The sequence below is a fragment of the Pongo pygmaeus genome, chromosome X (genome assembly GCF_028885625.2).
Source record: "Pongo pygmaeus isolate AG05252 chromosome X, NHGRI_mPonPyg2-v2.0_pri, whole genome shotgun sequence".
In the NCBI taxonomy this organism is placed as follows: Eukaryota; Metazoa; Chordata; class Mammalia; order Primates; family Hominidae; genus Pongo; species Pongo pygmaeus.
The window spans coordinates 51,519,143-51,537,649 of NC_072396.2; the positions used below are offsets into that span (position 1 = coordinate 51,519,143).

Below are 18,507 nucleotides of genomic sequence, written 5' to 3' on the forward strand. Positions count from 1 at the left end.
GTGCAAATCTGCCTTTCATTATAACTGTTTGATCCAGGTTAAATCACTTAACTGCTTTGAATTTCAATTCCTCTTTCTGTAAAACAGGAATACAATTACAGTACCTACTTCACAGTTGTAATTAATGAACAAACAAATGCACAAAGGATCCAGTATACAGTAGATAATCAGTATCAGTGACTTGTATCAGAACTTCTTTCTTGCAACTGCTGTGCCTTACAAATGCTGCCCAACTCTCCATAAGGGACCCATGGTAGAGATGACACTGCTCTTCAGGCCCTTCTTACAATTTTCAAGGCAATATTTGAAAAATTCTGAACTGATCCTGGGATGGCAACCTTCTTTTCTCCACCTATCAAAACCCTATTTGTAACTGTGGACCCAATTCAAGTGTCAACCTCATTGCACATATTCCTCAAATACTTTTTAGATCTTACCTAGGGACTAAGGGAAGAGTTCCTCAAGGAGGAGATGCTTGAGCTGAGAGATAAAAGCTGAGTGAGAGTACCCTAGGGAAGGGGAGAGGAGATTATATTCTGGGTAGAGGAGACAATGTATGTAAAGATCTTCAGGCAAAAGGTAATCTAGTTTGTTGGAAAAACTGAAAGAAAATCAGAAGGACAGTGAGGCTAAAGCACAGGGAAGGCCAAAAGCCTTATAAATAGAGTAGCTGTGCATGGCTGTGCAGTTGGAGCACAACACAAACGTACCCTGTCAAAGGGGCATGTGAGGATGGAAACCCAGCCTGTGTTCTCCTTGCTAAATCATGCATTTATAGGGCTCTATCTACTCAGAAGGAGTGCCTTTTTCTACTTTGTCCACCCCTGTTTTAATTTTCAGAAAGATAAACAAAAGTTAGCAGCATCTCTTACGAGGCCATGCATGTTCTGGCTCCTACCTATGACACCATTCTTACCTGGAACTCTTACCCCCATTCTCTTCTTTGTGCTCCATCCACACAGGTCTTCTGCATCCTCAGGACTTTGCATTTGTTTTGCTTGTTATATTGGATTTCACTATCATCTACCCAGCACAATGCTTGGCATACTATTGAGGCTTGATGAGTGTGTCTTAGCATTGAGTCCATGACCTGAGGCTGATTTGGCTCCATCCGAGTCTGGACCTGAACCAACTGCAATTGGGTTAGACCTGCTCTGGTCTTCAGGCTAGTGAGGCTGGTACAATGCCCATTTCTAAGTGCTGGGAGCAGTGAATCTTCTTACCTAGGCATGGCAAAGGAGGCACTTTTTGTCTTCGGGCTGCTAAAATCTTTAGAGATTGAGAGAGTCACAAGGGCTTCTTAATACAGACAACATTAATTTTTTTTTCTACATGGGATTGAAAGAATTGAGGAATGTGGTTGTTTCAGACTTTCCTACACTTCAAAACTCAGAAGAGCTTTCTCTAAGGATACATTACAACATATTCAACGAGAGTCTGCCCATCAGCCTAGATTTCTGAAAGAATGATAAGCTCCTACTGCAATCATTTGTTCAACAAATATTTATTGAGCAACTACAATAATTAATAAAATAGGCATGATCTTTGACTTCACAGAACTTAGATTTTCGTGCCATGTTCAGAAATCTCTGTGGGATTATTTTACAGGGGAAATGTGTTTTCTTAAGGTGCCAAATGCTCATTGGCAGCTTATATAGCAACTAATAAGGCACAAGAAGGGTCAGCCTTCCTGGGGTCCAAATCCTAGTGGATTCTACCATTTGAGAGCTGTGCTACCACCTTGGGCAAGTTACCTTTTCTTATTTTCAATTTTCTCACCTGTAAATGAGAATAATAATGCTTTAACCTCATAGAGTTGATATAAAAATTAAACAAAGTATAACATGTAAAAGAATGTAGCCTAGTGCCAAATCAATAAATACTTTTATATAATACAACATACCCTTTTGTTTTATGGAAAATGAAAATTATTTTTAAGATAAAATTTATCTGGGAAATAGGTCCATTTCTTGGGAACTCAGAATAGTAATCAGAGGAAATGTCATAGCTATGGGAAATGTTTCCTATCTATTATGTCCTGATCCAGGTTGTTATTTTCTTGAGATAGAAACCTTTATCTTGGTGTCTGCCAACCAACCCCAGTGCCTAGCATAGTGGCTGGGAGCACTGCAGATAGAGGACTTGTCCTGTTAATTTCTGTACTCTTAGGGACTGGTATAGTGTCTAGAACAAAGTATGCATATTATTCGGTTGGTGCAAAAGTAAGTGCAGTTTTTGCCATTATTTTCAATGGCAAAACTTAATAGCTATATAAGCTTATTTTTGCGCCAACTTAATAGCTGTATAAGCCTATTTCATTCTTACTTTTGCGCCACTTACTTTTGCGCCAACTTAATAGCTGTATAAACTTATTTCATTCTCACAACAACCCTCTAAAATAATGCTATTATTATCCTTATTATTAGATGAGGAAGCTAAGGCACAGAGAGATTAAGTCAATTGCCCTAAATTACCAAGCTAACAGTGATAGAGCTGGAATTTAAACCAAGCAGCCTAGCTCTTAGCCTGCCGGTAACACCAAACACAATCAGATAGGAAGTGATTACTAGATATTTGTTGAATAAATGCAATTGCAAGAAAATGTAAATTATGATCATTTAAAGGAAGAATTCTATTATACATGTGTGCTTAATAAATAGCCATATTCTGAAAAGTTAGATAAAAATCAATTCTTTGTAAATTTCATGCATTTCACTAGTGTGCCCAGCACATTGTAGTTTGAAAAAGTAATCCATACTGAGCTTTAAGGGTTCCTGCTATTCAGAGTAAATTGCGGTGATCCATTTTGTTGTGTCCTTTTGTCAAGTCAGTAATCACCTCCCAAATTGTCTGATTTATAATTAGTTTTTTTCACATACTGGCTTTTTCTAAAGCAGGATGGGCTGGTATACATCCTTTTGTAGATCTTGTTCCGATCACCTATTAAACGGCCCCTCCCTACCCCCCATCAACTAGAAGGCTAGAGAGACAGCTGGTGCCCTCTTCTGGGGGTTTAGGGCTGTTGCATACATTGGGCCCACCACAGGGCATTTCCAGAAAACAATTATGTCAACTACTTTTCAAGTCTGATGATAAGAATAGGGTTGGATTTTTATTCTTTCTTTGAAATAAGAAATTATATCTTTCCGAAAATAAGAAAGTTGACTGTAGTGTCAGAACAAAGTATGCATATTACATGCATAAGCTTATTTCATTCTCACAACAACCCTCTAAAATGGTGCTATTAATATCCATTTTAGAAAATGAAAATAGATAGAAGACTCAGCCATGAGAGTCTCCTGAAGCCCTGTTGGGTAGAGGGATGGAATTCCACTGTGGTGCTGAGAAGACGCTTCCTTCAGTCAGATATATTTTATTTATTTATTTATTTATTTATTCATTTATTTATTTATTTTGAGACAGAGTCTCACTCTGTCGCCCAGGCTGGAGGGAGGTGGCTCGAACTCAGCTCACTGCAACCTCCGCCTCCCAGGTTCAAGCAATTCTCCTGCCTCAGCCTCCCAAGTAGCTGGGATTACAGGCATGTACCATCATTCCCGGCTAATTTTTTGTATTTTTAGTAGAGACAGGGTTTCACCATGTTGCCCAGGCTAGTCTCAAACTCCTGGCTTCAAGTGATCCACCTGCCACGGCCTCCCAAAGTGTTGGGATTACAGGCCTGAGCCACCGCACTCGGACTCAGTCAGATATATTTTATGTATACTTTAAAATCGCACGCTATTAATGAAAAAATTGAGCGCTTGAGGATTATCTACGTGCTAGATACCTTAGATACGTTATCTCATGTAATAGAAGTGCAAACAATATCCCCAATTTACAGTTAAGAAAACTGAGAAGCAGAGAGGTTAAGCATTGGCCAAAAAATAACAGAACCAGGAATTTAAACCCAAATCATGCTCTTTCCAGTGTTTTCTCTTTCTACTTCTTATGATCCTGTATCAAAATCCCACTACTAAAAGAGATGGCAAGGAAATGTTCTTGACATATGTAAACCCAAGCCAACATCACTGAAACATCAAAGAGAACCATGCCCCAAACCTCTAATATGGACCTCTTGCTAGTTGTTCTGACGTCTTGTTTTTTTTGTTTGTTTTTATGTAGTTGTGTTGAATTCTTTTTTAATATAGTTGTTTTGAATAGAAAGATAGGAAGTGGGCCGGGCGCGGTGGCTCACGTCTATAATCCCAGCACTTTGGGAGGCCGAGGCAGACGGATCACTTGAGGTCCGGAGTTCGAGATCAACCTGACCAACATGGAGAAACCCCGTCTCTACTAAAAATACAAAATTAGCCGGACGTGGTGGCACGTGCCTGTAATCCCAGCTACTCAGGAGGCTGAGGCAGGAGAATCGCTTGAACCAGGGAGCCGGAGGTTGCGGTGAGCTGAGATCGCGCCATTGCACTCCAGCCTGGGCAAGAAGAGAGAAACTCCGTCTCAAACAAAATAAATAAATAAATACAGATAGGAAGTGGTGTTCGCTCTCCAACACCGCTGCCGCCTCTCGCTTGCCGAGCTCCAGCTGAAGCAGAAGGGAGATAACGAAGGAGGTCTCTATACCATGGCTCGTACAAAGCAGACTGCCCGCAAATCTACCGGTGGTATAGCACCCTGGAAGCAATTGGCTACAAAAGCCACTTGTAAGAGTGCGCCCTCTACTGGAGGGGTGAAGAAACCTCATCGTTACAGACCTGGTACTGTGGCACTCCGTGAAATCAGACATTATCAGAAGTCCACTGAACTTCTGATTCGCAAACTTCCTTTCCAGCGTCTGGTGCGAGAAATTGCTCAGGACTTTAAAACAGATCTGCGCTTCCAGAGCGCAGCTATCGGTACTTTGCAGGAGGCAAGTGAGGCCTATCTAGTTGGCCTTTTTGAAGACACCAACCTGTGTGCTATCCATGCCACACGTGTAACAATTATGCCAAAAGACATCCAGCTAGCAAGAACGTGTTTCAGAATACACTATGATGTGAAACATTTCATTCTCAAAAAAAAATTATCTTCTTCCTGTTATTGGTAGTTCTGAACGTTAGATATTTTTTTTTCCATGGGGTCAAAATGTACCTAACTATATGATTGTGAGTGGAAAAATAGGGGACAGAAATCAGGTATTGACAGTTTTTCCATTTTCATTTGTGTTTGAATTTTTAATATAAATGTGGAGACCTAAAGCATTAATGCAAGTTAAAATGTTTCAGTGAACAAGTTTCAGTGGTTCAACTTTATAATAATTATAAATCTGTTAAATTTTTCTGGACAATGCCAGCATTTGGATTTTTTTTAAACAAGTTAATTTCTTATCGATGGCAACTAAATGGTGTTTGTAGCATTTTTTATCATACGGTAGATTCCATCCATTCACTATACTTTTCTAACTGAGTTGTCCTACATGCAAGTACATGTTTTTAATGTTGACTGTCTTCTGTGCTGTTCCTGTAAGTTAGCTATTAAAATACATTAAACTATAAAAAAAGAAAGATAGGAAGTTTAAATTGGTAACAGACAGAGGTTAAAGAACAAAGAAAATGTTGGGAAGCAGGGAAGGGGTTAGGAAAGGAGGGAGTTGTGTGGAAATGGAGTACAGCATCTTCTTGGCTGCCGCTCTACAACTCTTGAGGATAGAAGTGGCATATCAGGTTGAGCCCCAGCTTTCTGGGGAATTCAGCTTGCATCAAATGTAATAATAACTAACCTACATCTAGTACTTACTTTGTGCCAGGCACTCTTTTAAGTGCTTTACATCTGTTAACTCATTTAATCCTCACAAAAAAATCCTGTTTTACATGTTAAAACACTGTAGCAGAGAGAGGCTATGGTTTTCATTTTACAGATGAGGAAACTGAGGCACGGAGAAGTTGAGTAGTTTACCCAAGGTCAAGCTAACAAGCGGTGGAGTTGGAGTTTAAATTTAGGATTCTGCCTCCAGAGCTGTGTTCTCACCTGCCATGATATAGAGTTAACCCTTGAACAACATGAGTTTGAACTGCAGATATTTTTCCATAAATATATTAGAAAATTTTTGGAGACTTTCAACAATTGGTAAAAATTGCAGATGAACTGTGTAGCCTAGAAATATCAAAAAACTTAAGAAAAAGTTACATACGTTATGAATGTATAAATATATGTATAGACTAGTCTATTTTATTATTTTCTATCATAAAATACACACAAATCTGTTATAAAAAGTTAAAATTTATCAAAATTTACACACCCACAGACCATACATGGTGCCATTCACAGTCAAGGGAAATGTAAACAAATGTAAAGATTCAGTATTAAATCATAACTGCATGAAATTATGTACCCACCTCCTCTTGCCATGGTGGTGAGCTCAAGTGTTGAGAGTATCTGCTTAAAATGCCACCATGTGATGCTAATCATCTCCCCTTGAGTGGTCCGCTTTAACAATAAATTGCATATGGAGATAAAAAGTGATCTCTCTTGAGGCTACAGTGAGCTGTGAGCATGCCACTGCATTCCAGCTTGGGCAAAAGAGTGAGATTCTGGCTCAGAAAAGAAAAAAAGCCATCTCTGGTAGTTCTCCTGTACGTTTCACCGTATACGTTTCATCGTGTTTAGTGCAATACTGTAAACCATGAATAACACCGTGGGACTCACATGAAGTACCACTACTGCTGCCAGAAGTGCTCCTAAAAAGCAAAGTCATGACATTCCGACAAAAAGTTGAATTGGTTAATATGTATCATAGATTGAGATCTGCAGCTGTGGTTACCTGCCATTTCAGACAGAAGATGTAAAACTTAGAGTACTGATAAATACAGTACAATACTGTAAATGTATTTTATGTTTTTAAATCATTTTTTTGAGACAGGGTCCTACTCTGTCACCCAGGCTGACTGGAGTTCAGTGACACCTTTATGGCTCAAGCAATTCTCCCACCTCAGCCTTCTGAGTAGCTAGGACCACAGGGGCATGCACCATTCTGGCTAATTTTTGTATTTTTCATAAAGACGTTGTTTCAGCATGTTGCCCAGGCTGGTCTCGAATTCCTAGGCTCAAGCAATCCTCCCTCCTTGGCCTCCCAGAGTGCTGGGATTACAGGTGTGAGCCACTGCCCCTGGCCTTAAAATAATTTTCTTTTCTGTGGCTTACTTCATTGTAGGAATACAGTATATAAAACATACGACATACAAAATATGTTAATTGATTGTTATCCATAAGACTTCTAGCCAACAGCGGGCTATTAGTATAGTCATCCCTCCTCTCTGTATACATGAGAGATTGATTCCAGGACCTCCTGCAGATACCGAAGTCTGCCCATATTCAAGTTGCGTGCAGTCTATTTTTCAAAACCCACACATAAAAAAAGTCAGTCCTCCATGTAAGCGGGTTTTGCATCCTGAGAATACTGTATTTTTGATCCATGTTTGGTGGAAAAAAAATATGTGTTTAAGTGGGCTCGCGAAGTTCAAACCCATGTTGTTCAAGGTTGAAGTGTAGTTAAGTTTTTGGGGAGTCAAGTTATACCAAATTCTGACTGCATGGGAGATGGGGGGTCAGGTTAGCACCCCAACCCCCATGTTGTTCAAGGGTCAACTGTATTGCCTCTTCCAATATGTTGTAAGAATAAGTATTGTTTCAGAAAAGATTTACTTCAAGGTATATATGCGTGTGTGCTTGTGTTTGTAACGGGTAGCAATGTAAAATGTATTCATTTTTGTAAGTCACAGACAAAAGTATCTAAAAGCACTACTGCTTTAGCAATAGCATTGCTGAATTGTGTATCTTCAACCTTAACAGAGATAATGCCAGATTGCTCTCCAAAATTATTATACCAAATCACACTCTCAAGAGCAGTGTGAGATGTTCCATATCTCTCTATATAGATATTCTATATATTATACCTATGGTCCATATCCTCACCTGAACTTAATAGTGCCAGACTTTTAATGTGCTATCAATCCATTTAATGTGCTATCAATACTGGGTGTTGAATAGTATCTTAATGTTTTCAGTTGCATTTTTCTGATTTCCAGTACATCTTTTCATACATTTGACCATCTAAATTTTGCCTATCGTGAATCATCTGTTTATATCCCTTACTTGTATATTATACAATACAACCCTCACAACAGCTCTCTGAAGGAGCCAGCAGTATAGATAAAGAAACTAAGTCTGGGAGAAACATTGCTTAAAGTAACCCAGCTAATGAGTTTTTGAGCTGAAATTTGAGTCCAGATGTAGAGGACCCCTAAGCCTATGCCTTTTGTTTTACACTACATGCCAGGGCCCAAGGTCATGTTAGAAATAAAACAGAGGAAGAGAACAAATAAATTTGAACATGTAACCCTATGTCTTGTGTCTAATTAGGCTTTGTGCAATTAACATAGATTATTTCCTTGCATCCTCACAACAACCTGTGAGGTAAAACGTGTTATCTCCATCCTACAGATGAGAAAACTATGGTGTAGAGAAGTGAAGAAATTTGTCTTGGAAGGGTTAAATTACAGCTAGAAATTTGCCTTGGAAAGGTTAAATTACAGCTAGGGACAGAATTGCAACTCAAACACAGATCTGCCTTATTACCAAGTCCACGCCTGTTCCACAATAATGTCTGTCCATAGATATTCCTGGTGTAAGGTAAAGGCCTCCCACAAATCAAGCCTGACTCATCATCTCCTAGAGCCAGGTCTTGACCTGCTTCCCCAGTTTCTCTCCAGATCCCCATATGTTTCTACTTCAGTACGGCCAGGACTATACCTACTATCTTTCTGCAGAATAATGGTCTGAGGCAGCCTTAAAACTGGGCGAGCCCTGCTGCTTCACATTAACCATCTGGGCTAGGTTAGCTCCCATAGATTACTCTTCCACTTCCTCAGGCTTCTCTAATGAAGCCCAATAAGGATCTCAACACCTTCCAAGGTAAACTAGAAAATTATAAGTCAGAGCCCTTAAACGTGGCTGCACATTAAAATCACTTGTGAACTTAAAAAAATCCTGATGCACTAGTTACAACCAACACCCATTACATCAGAATGGTACCCAGGCATTCATAATAGTTAAAGCTTCCCAGATGATTCCAATCTACAGCCAAGATTGAGAACCACTGTTACGGCATCTTCTTCAAGCTCCAGCAGCCATACTCAGTAGTTTCCACATTTTAGGTTTTCATAGGAACTTCTTGGAGCACTTGTAAAGACCCAGATTTCTGGACGCCACCCCAGAGAATCCTGGTTCAGACCCAGGGGTCTACATTCTTAATAATCACCCCAGATAGTTTCACTGCAGACTATTAGCAGACAATATTTTGAGAAATGCTGCATTAGAGGCATGGAAGTAGGATGGGAACAGGAGGCCTCTGGCCCTTTAAGGATGGATTAAGGGACTACTTTTAAGGCTGTAGGGGCAAGTAGGATCAGGCTGCTTTTTTTCATTCTAGTGGATAAGTTAAGGAAGTGGGTCCTGAAATGGACCTCTCCTTTTAAGTTACCTCAGCCTCTCAATAGGTACTATCTTGTTCTCAGCCCGGGAGAGCGGGAGGGGCATGCTGCCTTGTCCCACCTTCTGTTTCTGTTTCTTTTGATGCAAAGAGGCCAAGTTATGAGGCAACTTTGGCCCAGGAGATCCTCTTAGAGAAAGCAACATAGGGCCTGCCTGCCTTTCTTTTTCTTGCCCCATCCTTGGTTGTGGAACCAGGATGCAGTTATCTGCATGAAAGGAAACGGTCAGAGTGACGTCGCTTGGGCTTGTGTTGGGGCCTGTTGTTGAACACTAAGCCTTTCAAGATGGTCCTCCTCAGTATTCTTAGAATTCTTTTTCTTTGTGAACTGGTGCTTTTCATGGAACACAGGGCCCAAATAGCAGAAGGAGGGCAGTCCTCTATTGCCCTTCTGGCTGAGGCCCCTACTTTGCCCCTGATTGAGGAGCTGCTAGAAGAATCCCCTGGCGAACAGCCAAGGAAGCCCCGGCTCCTAGGGCATTCACTGCGGTACATGCTGGAGTTGTACCGGCGTTCAGCTGACTCGCATGGGCACCCTAGAGAGAACCGCACCATTGGGGCCACCATGGTGAGGCTGGTGAAGCCCTTGACCAATGTGGCAAGGCCTCGCAGAGGTGAGTCGTTATGCCCCCATACTGCCCTGGAAGGGAGAGGAGTGGAGAGGAGTGTAGAGAAAAGGGAATTGGTGGGTTTACTGTCAGGCTTTGTTGCCTTGTGGGCAGGTTGTTTCTTTAGGCTTGGTTTTCAAAGGATGGCAAGCTTGGGAGAAGCCAGCGCCAAGCCTACTTCCCTTTAGGGCATCAACTTAAGAATAGATTGCCTTGGTGCCTACTGAGAAATCTTTCCTAGGCCCCAGGACAACTGAGTGATGTGCCATCACCTATCTTTCACAGAAACTTTTATTGCTTGTGATAGTTCTGAAAACTGTAATTGAGACATATCCAGCTATATTCTTGTGGAGGGCTATTTAAGTGGCGTTTTGCTCTTAGAGTACAGGTTGCTGAGTTGGGGAAACTTATAAGGCCTCAGAAAGGACATAAATAAGCTAATATCTGAGGGTCTGTATACCTGGCTCTGTGAACATCTGCTACTGTATTTAATTCTTAATGAAAGCTACTATCTTAACTATCTTGATGCAATTAGCCTAATTTTAAAACTAAGGCATGGAGAGGTTAAGTAACTTGCAAATGGTACACAGATAGTGGGTCGCAGAGATGGGATTCCAGCCCAAGTCTGTCTGATTCTAAAGTCTGTCGGTAACTTCTTAAGTCTTTAAATGCAGTATTCCAATATCCTTGTACCCCCAACAGTTTTTCTACTTAGGTCATATTGCTACTTTGGGATTCTGGTACTAAGTGTATTTTGGAACTTTTTTTGTCCCCAGCATGCTTGATTTTGCTTTTAACATTTGCATCAGACATTGTTCCAGGACAACAGTGGGCTGTTGAAGTGTAGGACTCTCTAGAGAATGCAGACAGTCATCAACTTCAAGGAATTCTTGGGAACCTAGTGAGATCAATCTGTGGCCTTCACTAGTCGAGATGAAAAGAGACAGGACTTAACCCCCTCCCCAAGCAACACAATAAATATTCTCGTACCTAACCCTTACTGTGAGATTACTGTGTGCCAGGCATTGCACAAAATGTTTTATAAGCATTATCTTAATCCTCACAACTACCAGATTAGATAGGTAGTATTAACATGCCTACTTGATAGGTGAAGAAACTGAGGATCAGAGTCACTTACCCATGTCATACAACCAGTAATTGCTAGAGCCAGGTATCAAACCCAGGCTCTCAGGCCCAAAGCCTATGTGTTAATCATCTTGTTGTTCTGACTCCCCACTGGATTTTAATTGAGTGCCAGGCAGTGTGTTTGGGTTGGGTAGATAGAAGCAAATACTTTCCTGACCTCTAGAAGTTCCCAGTATAGTGGAATGGATAGATAATTACATAATAATGTTACGATATGCCAAGTGCTTTGGAAAGGATAAACAGTAGGGCTCCCAGGACCTATGAGAAGAAATGGCTCATTGCTTGAAGTGAAGAGACTGTTGGAAGGCCTCATGGAGGAGGTAGTACTTGAAATTGACCTTGCAGAAGGAGCAAAGAGGTCATGCATTGAAGCAGATAAGTGCATTCTGATTTAGGAAAGAGAAAATGGTGTGAATAGAGATTCATTGAACAAATATTCATTTGGCACCTACTGAGTTCTAAGCATACAGATGTAATCAAGATAGGTAAAACCCCTACTCTCATGGAACATATGTTCTCATAGGGGAGACAAATAAGCACACATAGTTAAATTGTGAATTGTGGTAAGTGCTATCAAAGGATTAAGTAGGTTGTTAAGATAGAGAATGGCAATGAAACCTTCCCTTTCCATGGAGTTGTCAGGGAATGTATCTTTGAAGAAGTGCCATTTGAGCTCAGGTCTATAAGATAAACTAGGCATGAGAAGAGTAGGGAGAAGCCTGATTTAGGCAGAGGAACAACAGGTGCAAATGCCTAGAGGGTGAAAACAAGTTTGTTCCAATTGAAGAACAGAGGAAAATCAGTATGGCTGGATCCTTATGAGCACTGTGGGAAATGGCAGGATATGAGGCTAATAAGAAGCAGGGACTTGTAGGCTGTGATAAGGGATCTGGATCCTAAGTGCAGCAGAAAGTTGCAAAAAATCAAGCACTTTGGGAGGGCAATATGGGAAGATCACTTGAGCCCAGGAGACTGAGACCAGCCTGGGCAACATAGGGAGACATGTCTCTACAAAAAATAAAGATACATTAGCTGGGTGTAGTGGTGCACACCTGTGGTCCCAGCTACTTAGGAGGCTGAGACCAGAGGATCATTTGAGCCTGGGAGGTTGGGACCAGAGGATCATTTGAGCTTGGGAGGTTGAGATTGCAGTGAGGCATGATTGTGCCACTGCACTCCAGCCTGGGTGACAGTGAGGCCCTGTCTCAAGGAAAAGAAAAAAAACAACCCCACAAATTAAGAAAAAATTAGGCTTGTACAGATGATGTGAGGCTAGAAAGGAGGATGCCTAGAATTAGGCATGTATCCTGGTCTCACTGTGGAATATACTGGTATCTAGGGACTCTGGAAAGGATCCAGAGACAGATGACAGGTTCAATCACACAGGATGTGTGATTCAGCCCTTTCCCTGAAAAGCTTTGACTAGACCCTTCCTGGCTCTGATTCTTAGCAACCCCATCCTGCTTCAGGAAACATGTGATGTCAAGGTCTCAAAGAAAAGGGCAGTTCCTCCCCAGACAGCCTGCTAGAGGTTTGGGTTGAGTTCCTTTATAGCCAGGGTGGAGCAGGTTTAAGGGTGGGCCTCTAAGAAAGATTACTGTAAGATGGGAGTGTGGAATAACTTGAGAAAGCAAATACAAGCCTGGCTTGGATTTGTGTGAATAATGTCTAGTGCCCCAAGCCCAAGGGTATATTAAGCATGAGTTGGAATTTGACCTTTCATTTTATTTATTTATTTTTTTGAGATGGAGTTTCGTTCTTATCATCCAGGCTGGAGTGCAGTGGCGCGAACTCAGCTCACTGCAACCTCTGCCTCCCGGGTGCACGCCATTCTCCTGCCTCAGCCTCCCGAGTAGCTGGAATTACAGGTGCCCGCCACCACGCCCAGCTAATTTTTTGTATTTTTAGTAGAGACAGGGTGTTGCCATGTTGGCCAGGCTGGTCTCAAACTCCTGATCTTAGGTGATCCACCTGCCTCGGCCTCCCAAAGTGCTGGGATTAGAGGCATGAGCCACCGCGCCCAGCCGGAATTTGAACTTTTAAAGATGTTCTGGGGCTGGGTGCAGTGGCTCAAAGGGCTGCTAATCCCAGCACTTTGGGAGGACAAAGGGGGCAGATCACTTGAACCCAGGAGTTCGAGACCAGCCCGGCAACATGGCAAAACCCTGTCTCTACAAAAAACAAAACAGAAAAAGCTGGGCATGTTGGCACACACCTGTAGTCCTTGCTATCCATGGGGGCTGAGGTGATAGGATCTCTTGAACCTGGGAAGTCAAGGCTGTAGTGAGCCATGATTGTGCCACTGTACTCCAGCCTGGGGGACAGAGGGAGACTCTGGAAAAAAAATTCTGGAACATCAAGATGTAAAAGAACTTCTGTGTTAAAAATGCCACATCTAATGAAGAATTCCAGGCTTGTGGATTCAGTGGAGAAGGACTAGGTGAATAATATACAAATTAACATGGAATTATTTACTGATAAGATGTCTGAAGATGAGAGGTGGCTTTTTCCTGAGGTGCCAGGCTTTTGTAATCTTTGCTCTTGGCCTTCGCCGGGAAGGGATGCAGAAGTTTGGAGCACCATGGATGTAACCTTTCAATCCTTTGGCCATTGAGTGTCAGCACTACAGTTTGGATTAAAGCTCTTATTCACGAAGCAGCATCCAGCTTTTAGTAGACTTCTCAGCAAACAAAATATTTATGTGATCAAGACTGTGTTGAAAATAGTATTTAGAGGAATAGTGGTAAAATGAATGAGGTAAATGGAGAACAATTTCCAGCAAGGAATGGTAAAGAGAGAGATTAAGGGCCAAAGGAGGAAAAGATGCTTAAGAAGCAATTCTTGAAGTAGATGGAAGGCAGAAGTGGTAAGACAGCTGTCTGTACTAGAGGATGGTAGACAAAATTATTTTGTAGTGCCTTGGTCCTGAGTTTGAAATTATAGCAGGCCATAGCACCCAATACTGAATTGTTGTCCCAAAGCTGCATCTGTATAGTGATATGACATGAGACTCTTTCTTAATCCATGTATGTTTCAACAATTCTAAATGGACACATTTAATAGTCAACTAATAATAATATTGATCTTCTCCCCTACATACAGTATGCACACAAGATAATTCTATATTTGAGTTTTTTCCCCCGAGCCCAGCACTGTAAGTAATCTAACAGTGAGACAGTTTCTCTTAAGAAAAACAGACTTGGGTTCAAAGCTTAACTCTACCACATACCGGCTGTGTGTCCTTTGTCATAGCTTCTCTGAGCCTCAATTTCCTTATCTGCAAAATGGGGATAATAACTATCTCATAAGACTATTGAGAATTAAAGAGCTAATACATGTAAAGCATCTAGTTTATTAGTAAGCGTTCAATAAATGATAGTATCATTATCTTGAGTTAATTTTAGGGCTGATTATAGCTATCAGTCTATATCAAGCCAGTTTGTGAGGAATATTCACGTTAGAAGGTAAGAAGTTAAACCTCTGCTCTTGTTCCCTCTTACTTCTGCAGGTACCTGGCATATACAGATCCTGGGCTTTCCTCTCAGACCAAACCGAGGACTATACCAACTAGTTAGAGCCACTGTGGTTTACCGCCATCATCTCCAACTAACTCGCCGCAATCTCTCCTGCCATGTGGAGCCCTGGGTGCAGAAAAACCCAACCAACCACTTCTCTTCCTCAGAAGGAGATTCCTCAAAACCTTCCCTGATGTCTAACGCTTGGAAAGAGATGGATATCACACAACTTGTTCAGCAAAGGTTCTGGAATAACAAGGGACACAGGATCCTACGACTCCGTTTTATGTGTCAGCAGCAAAAAGATAGAGGTGGTCTTGAGCTCTGGCATGGCACTTCATCCTTGGACACTGCCTTCTTGTTACTCTATTTCAATGATACTCATAAAAGCATTCAGAAGGCTAAATTTCTTCCCAAGGGCATGGTGGAGTTCATGGAAAGGGAATCTCTTCTTCTCCGGAGAACCCGACAAGCAGATGGTATCTCAGCTGAGGTTGCTGCCTCTTCCTCAAAACATAGTGGGCCTGAAGATAACCAGTGTTCCCTCCACCCTTTCCAAGTCAGCTTCCGCCAGCTGGGTTGGGATCACTGGATCATTGCTCCCCCTTTCTACACCCCAAACTACTGTAAAGGAACTTGTCTTCGAGTACTACGCGATGGTCTCAATTCCCCCAATCATGCCATTATTCAGAACCTTATCAATCAGTTGGTAGACCAGAGTGTCCCCCGGCCCTCCTGTGTCCCGTATAAGTATGTTCCAATTAGCGTCCTTATGATTGAGGCAAATGGGAGTATTTTGTATAAGGAGTATGAGGGTATGATTGCTGAGTCTTGTACATGCAGATGACAGCAACAGTACAGCTAGATCAGGTTTCCCAAGAAACTGGAGGAGAGTTTAAAATATCAGTGTTACAGCTGCAAGTAACCCTGTACCAATCTGTAGGTTATATTTCTTGCCTTAAGTGTTACTTAAGTCTCTTCCCCCACTTGTGAGCTAGTCAGTTTATAGAAACAGTTCTGATACCAGTCCCCTAGCATGAATCAGTACAGTTTGACCACTAATCAGAGCCCTTAATGCTTGGGTAAAACGTCCTCTATTTTACTTTCCTTGGGGCTTTGTCAAAAGTCAGCAGTCAGTAGTGGTAGAACTTCAGAAATTTTCCAACTTTTCCCAGCCTGGGAAAGGTGGGTTTTTCCTAGTGTCCATATTCTGATGCTCTAGAAGATTTGGGGTGGTGAAAATAGCTTGGGATTTTATACTCCTCTTCTTGCCTCCTATGTCCTGGAAACTACTAGTAGCTAATCAGATAAATTTCCTGCTTCTGTGTTAGTATTACCTTCTAAAACTTTTCTCAGACTGGAAATTTTTCAGGTAACAGTCTTTATAGAAATCTTTCGAGGGAATAGAAGGAAGGAAATCTTTTTCTAAACCAGCAGGGCTTTTCCTCTTAGCCTCTGAATCTGGGAAAAGTATCTGGGATTCTTTCCTGTCCTAGGTGAGTACAGTAGCATTTAATGAAGCCCATAAGGAAACTAGAGTATGGAGCTGTCTGAGATAATCTACTTCAAACCTGCATTTATGGTGAAGAAGAGAAAACCTGTCATTGCTGATTAGTATTATGAATGGGGGAGTTATTTTAAGTATTCTATTGAACAATAGAGTTCAGAATATTTTCCTTATGTGACACTTAAACCCCTGTAAATTACCCCACAAAGTTCCCTGGTGGCTCCAAGGCTAGGAGTTGGCCTGATTGGGGGTGCAGGGGATTAGAGGGCTGTGAAGGAAGGACTATGGGATAAGGGTGAAACCTGCCAAGGCCTGGAGCTGACTTTATTCTGGGCTTGCCTGTTTCATGTGTTCAGTTTGGATCTGGACCGAGGTCTCTAAGGGAGAAGGGCTTGTTGTCTTTGGGAGACATGGAACGATGCCTTGAAATAAATGATGCTTGCAGTGTGACTCCTTTCTACTCCTATACTGTATTTAAATGATGGGACTGGGTTTTGTTGCAAATAAATCATTTCATTGTTGAAGAAAATCTTGACTGTTTTTAGAATTGGGAGAGAGTGGAAGGAATTTATTTCCTTTGTTCCCTTTAGCTATGGCTAGGAATTCAACCCTAATCCCCAAGGGGCAGGGCTGGAGCATCCTTTGAAGTTCTTCTCTCTTAAGGAAACACTGCTAGCCATCAGCCCTCGCAGAGGTGTCCCTTTAGGGAAGCCCCTACGGGGCCAGTAAGTCTTTCCCCGCCCAATTGCTCTTGACTAGTCTTATGGCAATTCTCATGGGATGGGACTGATTTAGGGTAGGTATGCGTGTTTGTCAAATCCCTATGTTTCTTACCTATTCATTGTAAACTAACTCGTTTTACCACTCACTTCAAAAGCTGGTTCCAACTAGGCTGAATATCTTGCAAGTGTATAAATACAAGTTTTATTTTTGTGACTGAGGAGCTATTCCTTAACATCCGTTTGCCTGTCTACCTTATTTACTGTATCCTTAAGAATCAACTCAGGCATTTCTCATCTTCTCAATGTCCCCTTGACATACCAGCCTCAGGTGTGTATTAAGTTTCCTATGTACTCAGACCTCACGAAGCAAGGAGATCATGACTTATTGAAAATCCCTAAGATCCAAGATGCTAAACTTAGGATCTGGTCTTATAACCAAGGTCCATCTTCAGCTAGACTGAATATTTTGCAAGTCTCTAAGTGTCCCTCTGTGCTCATATAGCACTTTGTACCTGCCTTTAATATGCTCTAGTATATATGTCTATTCTTGCAAAAAGATGGAGCCCCCTTTTGAGTTTCAACTGCATCTTACCCTTTTCTATATTATAAGAGCCTGGCACCTAGTAGGTCCTTAATGAATACAAACACACAATTATGACATTTTTTTGTGAGTGATGCATTCTTCCTGACATGGAACATCTCAATTTTCACATATTTTATTTTTCCATGGGAATCAATGTAATATAAAATAGTTTGTATATCAAGATGATTATTATATCCCACTATTTCAAAATCATGATTTAAATTATAATAGAATGTAATAGCTATGTTAGGTAAGGCAGTTCTTGTAATCATTATATATGCTGCAGATTTATCTGGGAGGGGAACTATGGGCTTCCAGTCTAGCCATTTCCCTAGCCTACTTGGGGTAGGCACAAATATCTAACAGGCCTGAAGATGGACCTTGATTATAGGACCAGATCCTGAGTTCAGCATCTTGGTTCTTAGGGATTTTCAGAAAGTCATGATCTCCAAGCCTTGTGAGTGCTGAATACATAGGAAACTTAATCTGTTTATGGAGGGTTCAGGATTAATTGACCCTATTATCCATTAAGCCCTGAGTTATCAGAATACCCAAGGAAAACACCGGCAGGATGGGGTTACTTAGGATGATGTTATGGATTCTTCCTTTGAAATATTGCTTTAGTTCAGTACTTTTTCTCAAATCCAAGGTTAGCGTTCTGTACCTCAAACCTTCCTCTGAGAGGAAGAATACATGCTTGCAAGTGGAGGAGGGTGCGTGGGTGGGAGTGGGGCCTGTCTGCCCATGTAGGTGGGGAGAAATGGTTACTTGATCTGGAAGGGGAAAGTAGGAAGCAAGTCCACCTTGTCCTAACAATCCCAATGAGTAAGCTGGAACTTCATTTAATATATGGGTGCAAAAGGAGCAGGAGCAGGCATTTAAACTTGTGTCTGATTGTGGATCTCTTTTGCATTTACCTTGGTAGTATGTCACAACCAATTCTGG

General features: G+C 41.5%; 2 protein-coding genes across 2 annotated transcripts; both read left to right on the forward strand.

Annotated features, from left to right (window-relative positions):
* Positions 1-4,576: 4,576 nt before the first annotated feature.
* LOC129024074 (histone H3.3A-like) lies at positions 4,577-5,041 on the forward strand. The gene has a single exon (XM_063660219.1). The coding sequence runs from the start codon at positions 4,580-4,582 to the stop codon at positions 5,039-5,041; it is 462 nt and encodes a 153-aa protein (XP_063516289.1). The 5' UTR covers positions 4,577-4,579.
* Positions 5,042-9,718: 4,677 nt separating this feature from the next.
* On the forward strand, positions 9,719-15,631 carry BMP15 (bone morphogenetic protein 15). The gene is made up of 2 exons (XM_054473243.1): positions 9,719-10,095; positions 14,744-15,631. The coding sequence occupies exons 1-2, from the start codon at positions 9,768-9,770 to the stop codon at positions 15,595-15,597; spliced, it is 1,182 nt and encodes a 393-aa protein (XP_054329218.1). The 5' UTR covers positions 9,719-9,767; the 3' UTR covers positions 15,598-15,631.
* Positions 15,632-18,507: the final 2,876 nt, after the last annotated feature.

Bases quoted from the DNA above. Each gene is read 5' to 3' on its own strand.
- LOC129024074 (XM_063660219.1), top strand. From the start codon at position 4,580: ATGGCTCGTACAAAGCAGACTGCCCGCAAATCTACCGGTGGTATAGCA.
- BMP15 (XM_054473243.1), top strand. From the start codon at position 9,768: ATGGTCCTCCTCAGTATTCTTAGAATTCTTTTTCTTTGTGAACTGGTG. The intron at 10,096-14,743 runs GTGAGTCGTTAT...TTACTTCTGCAG, and splicing joins TGTGGCAAGGCCTCGCAGAG to GTACCTGGCATATACAGATC.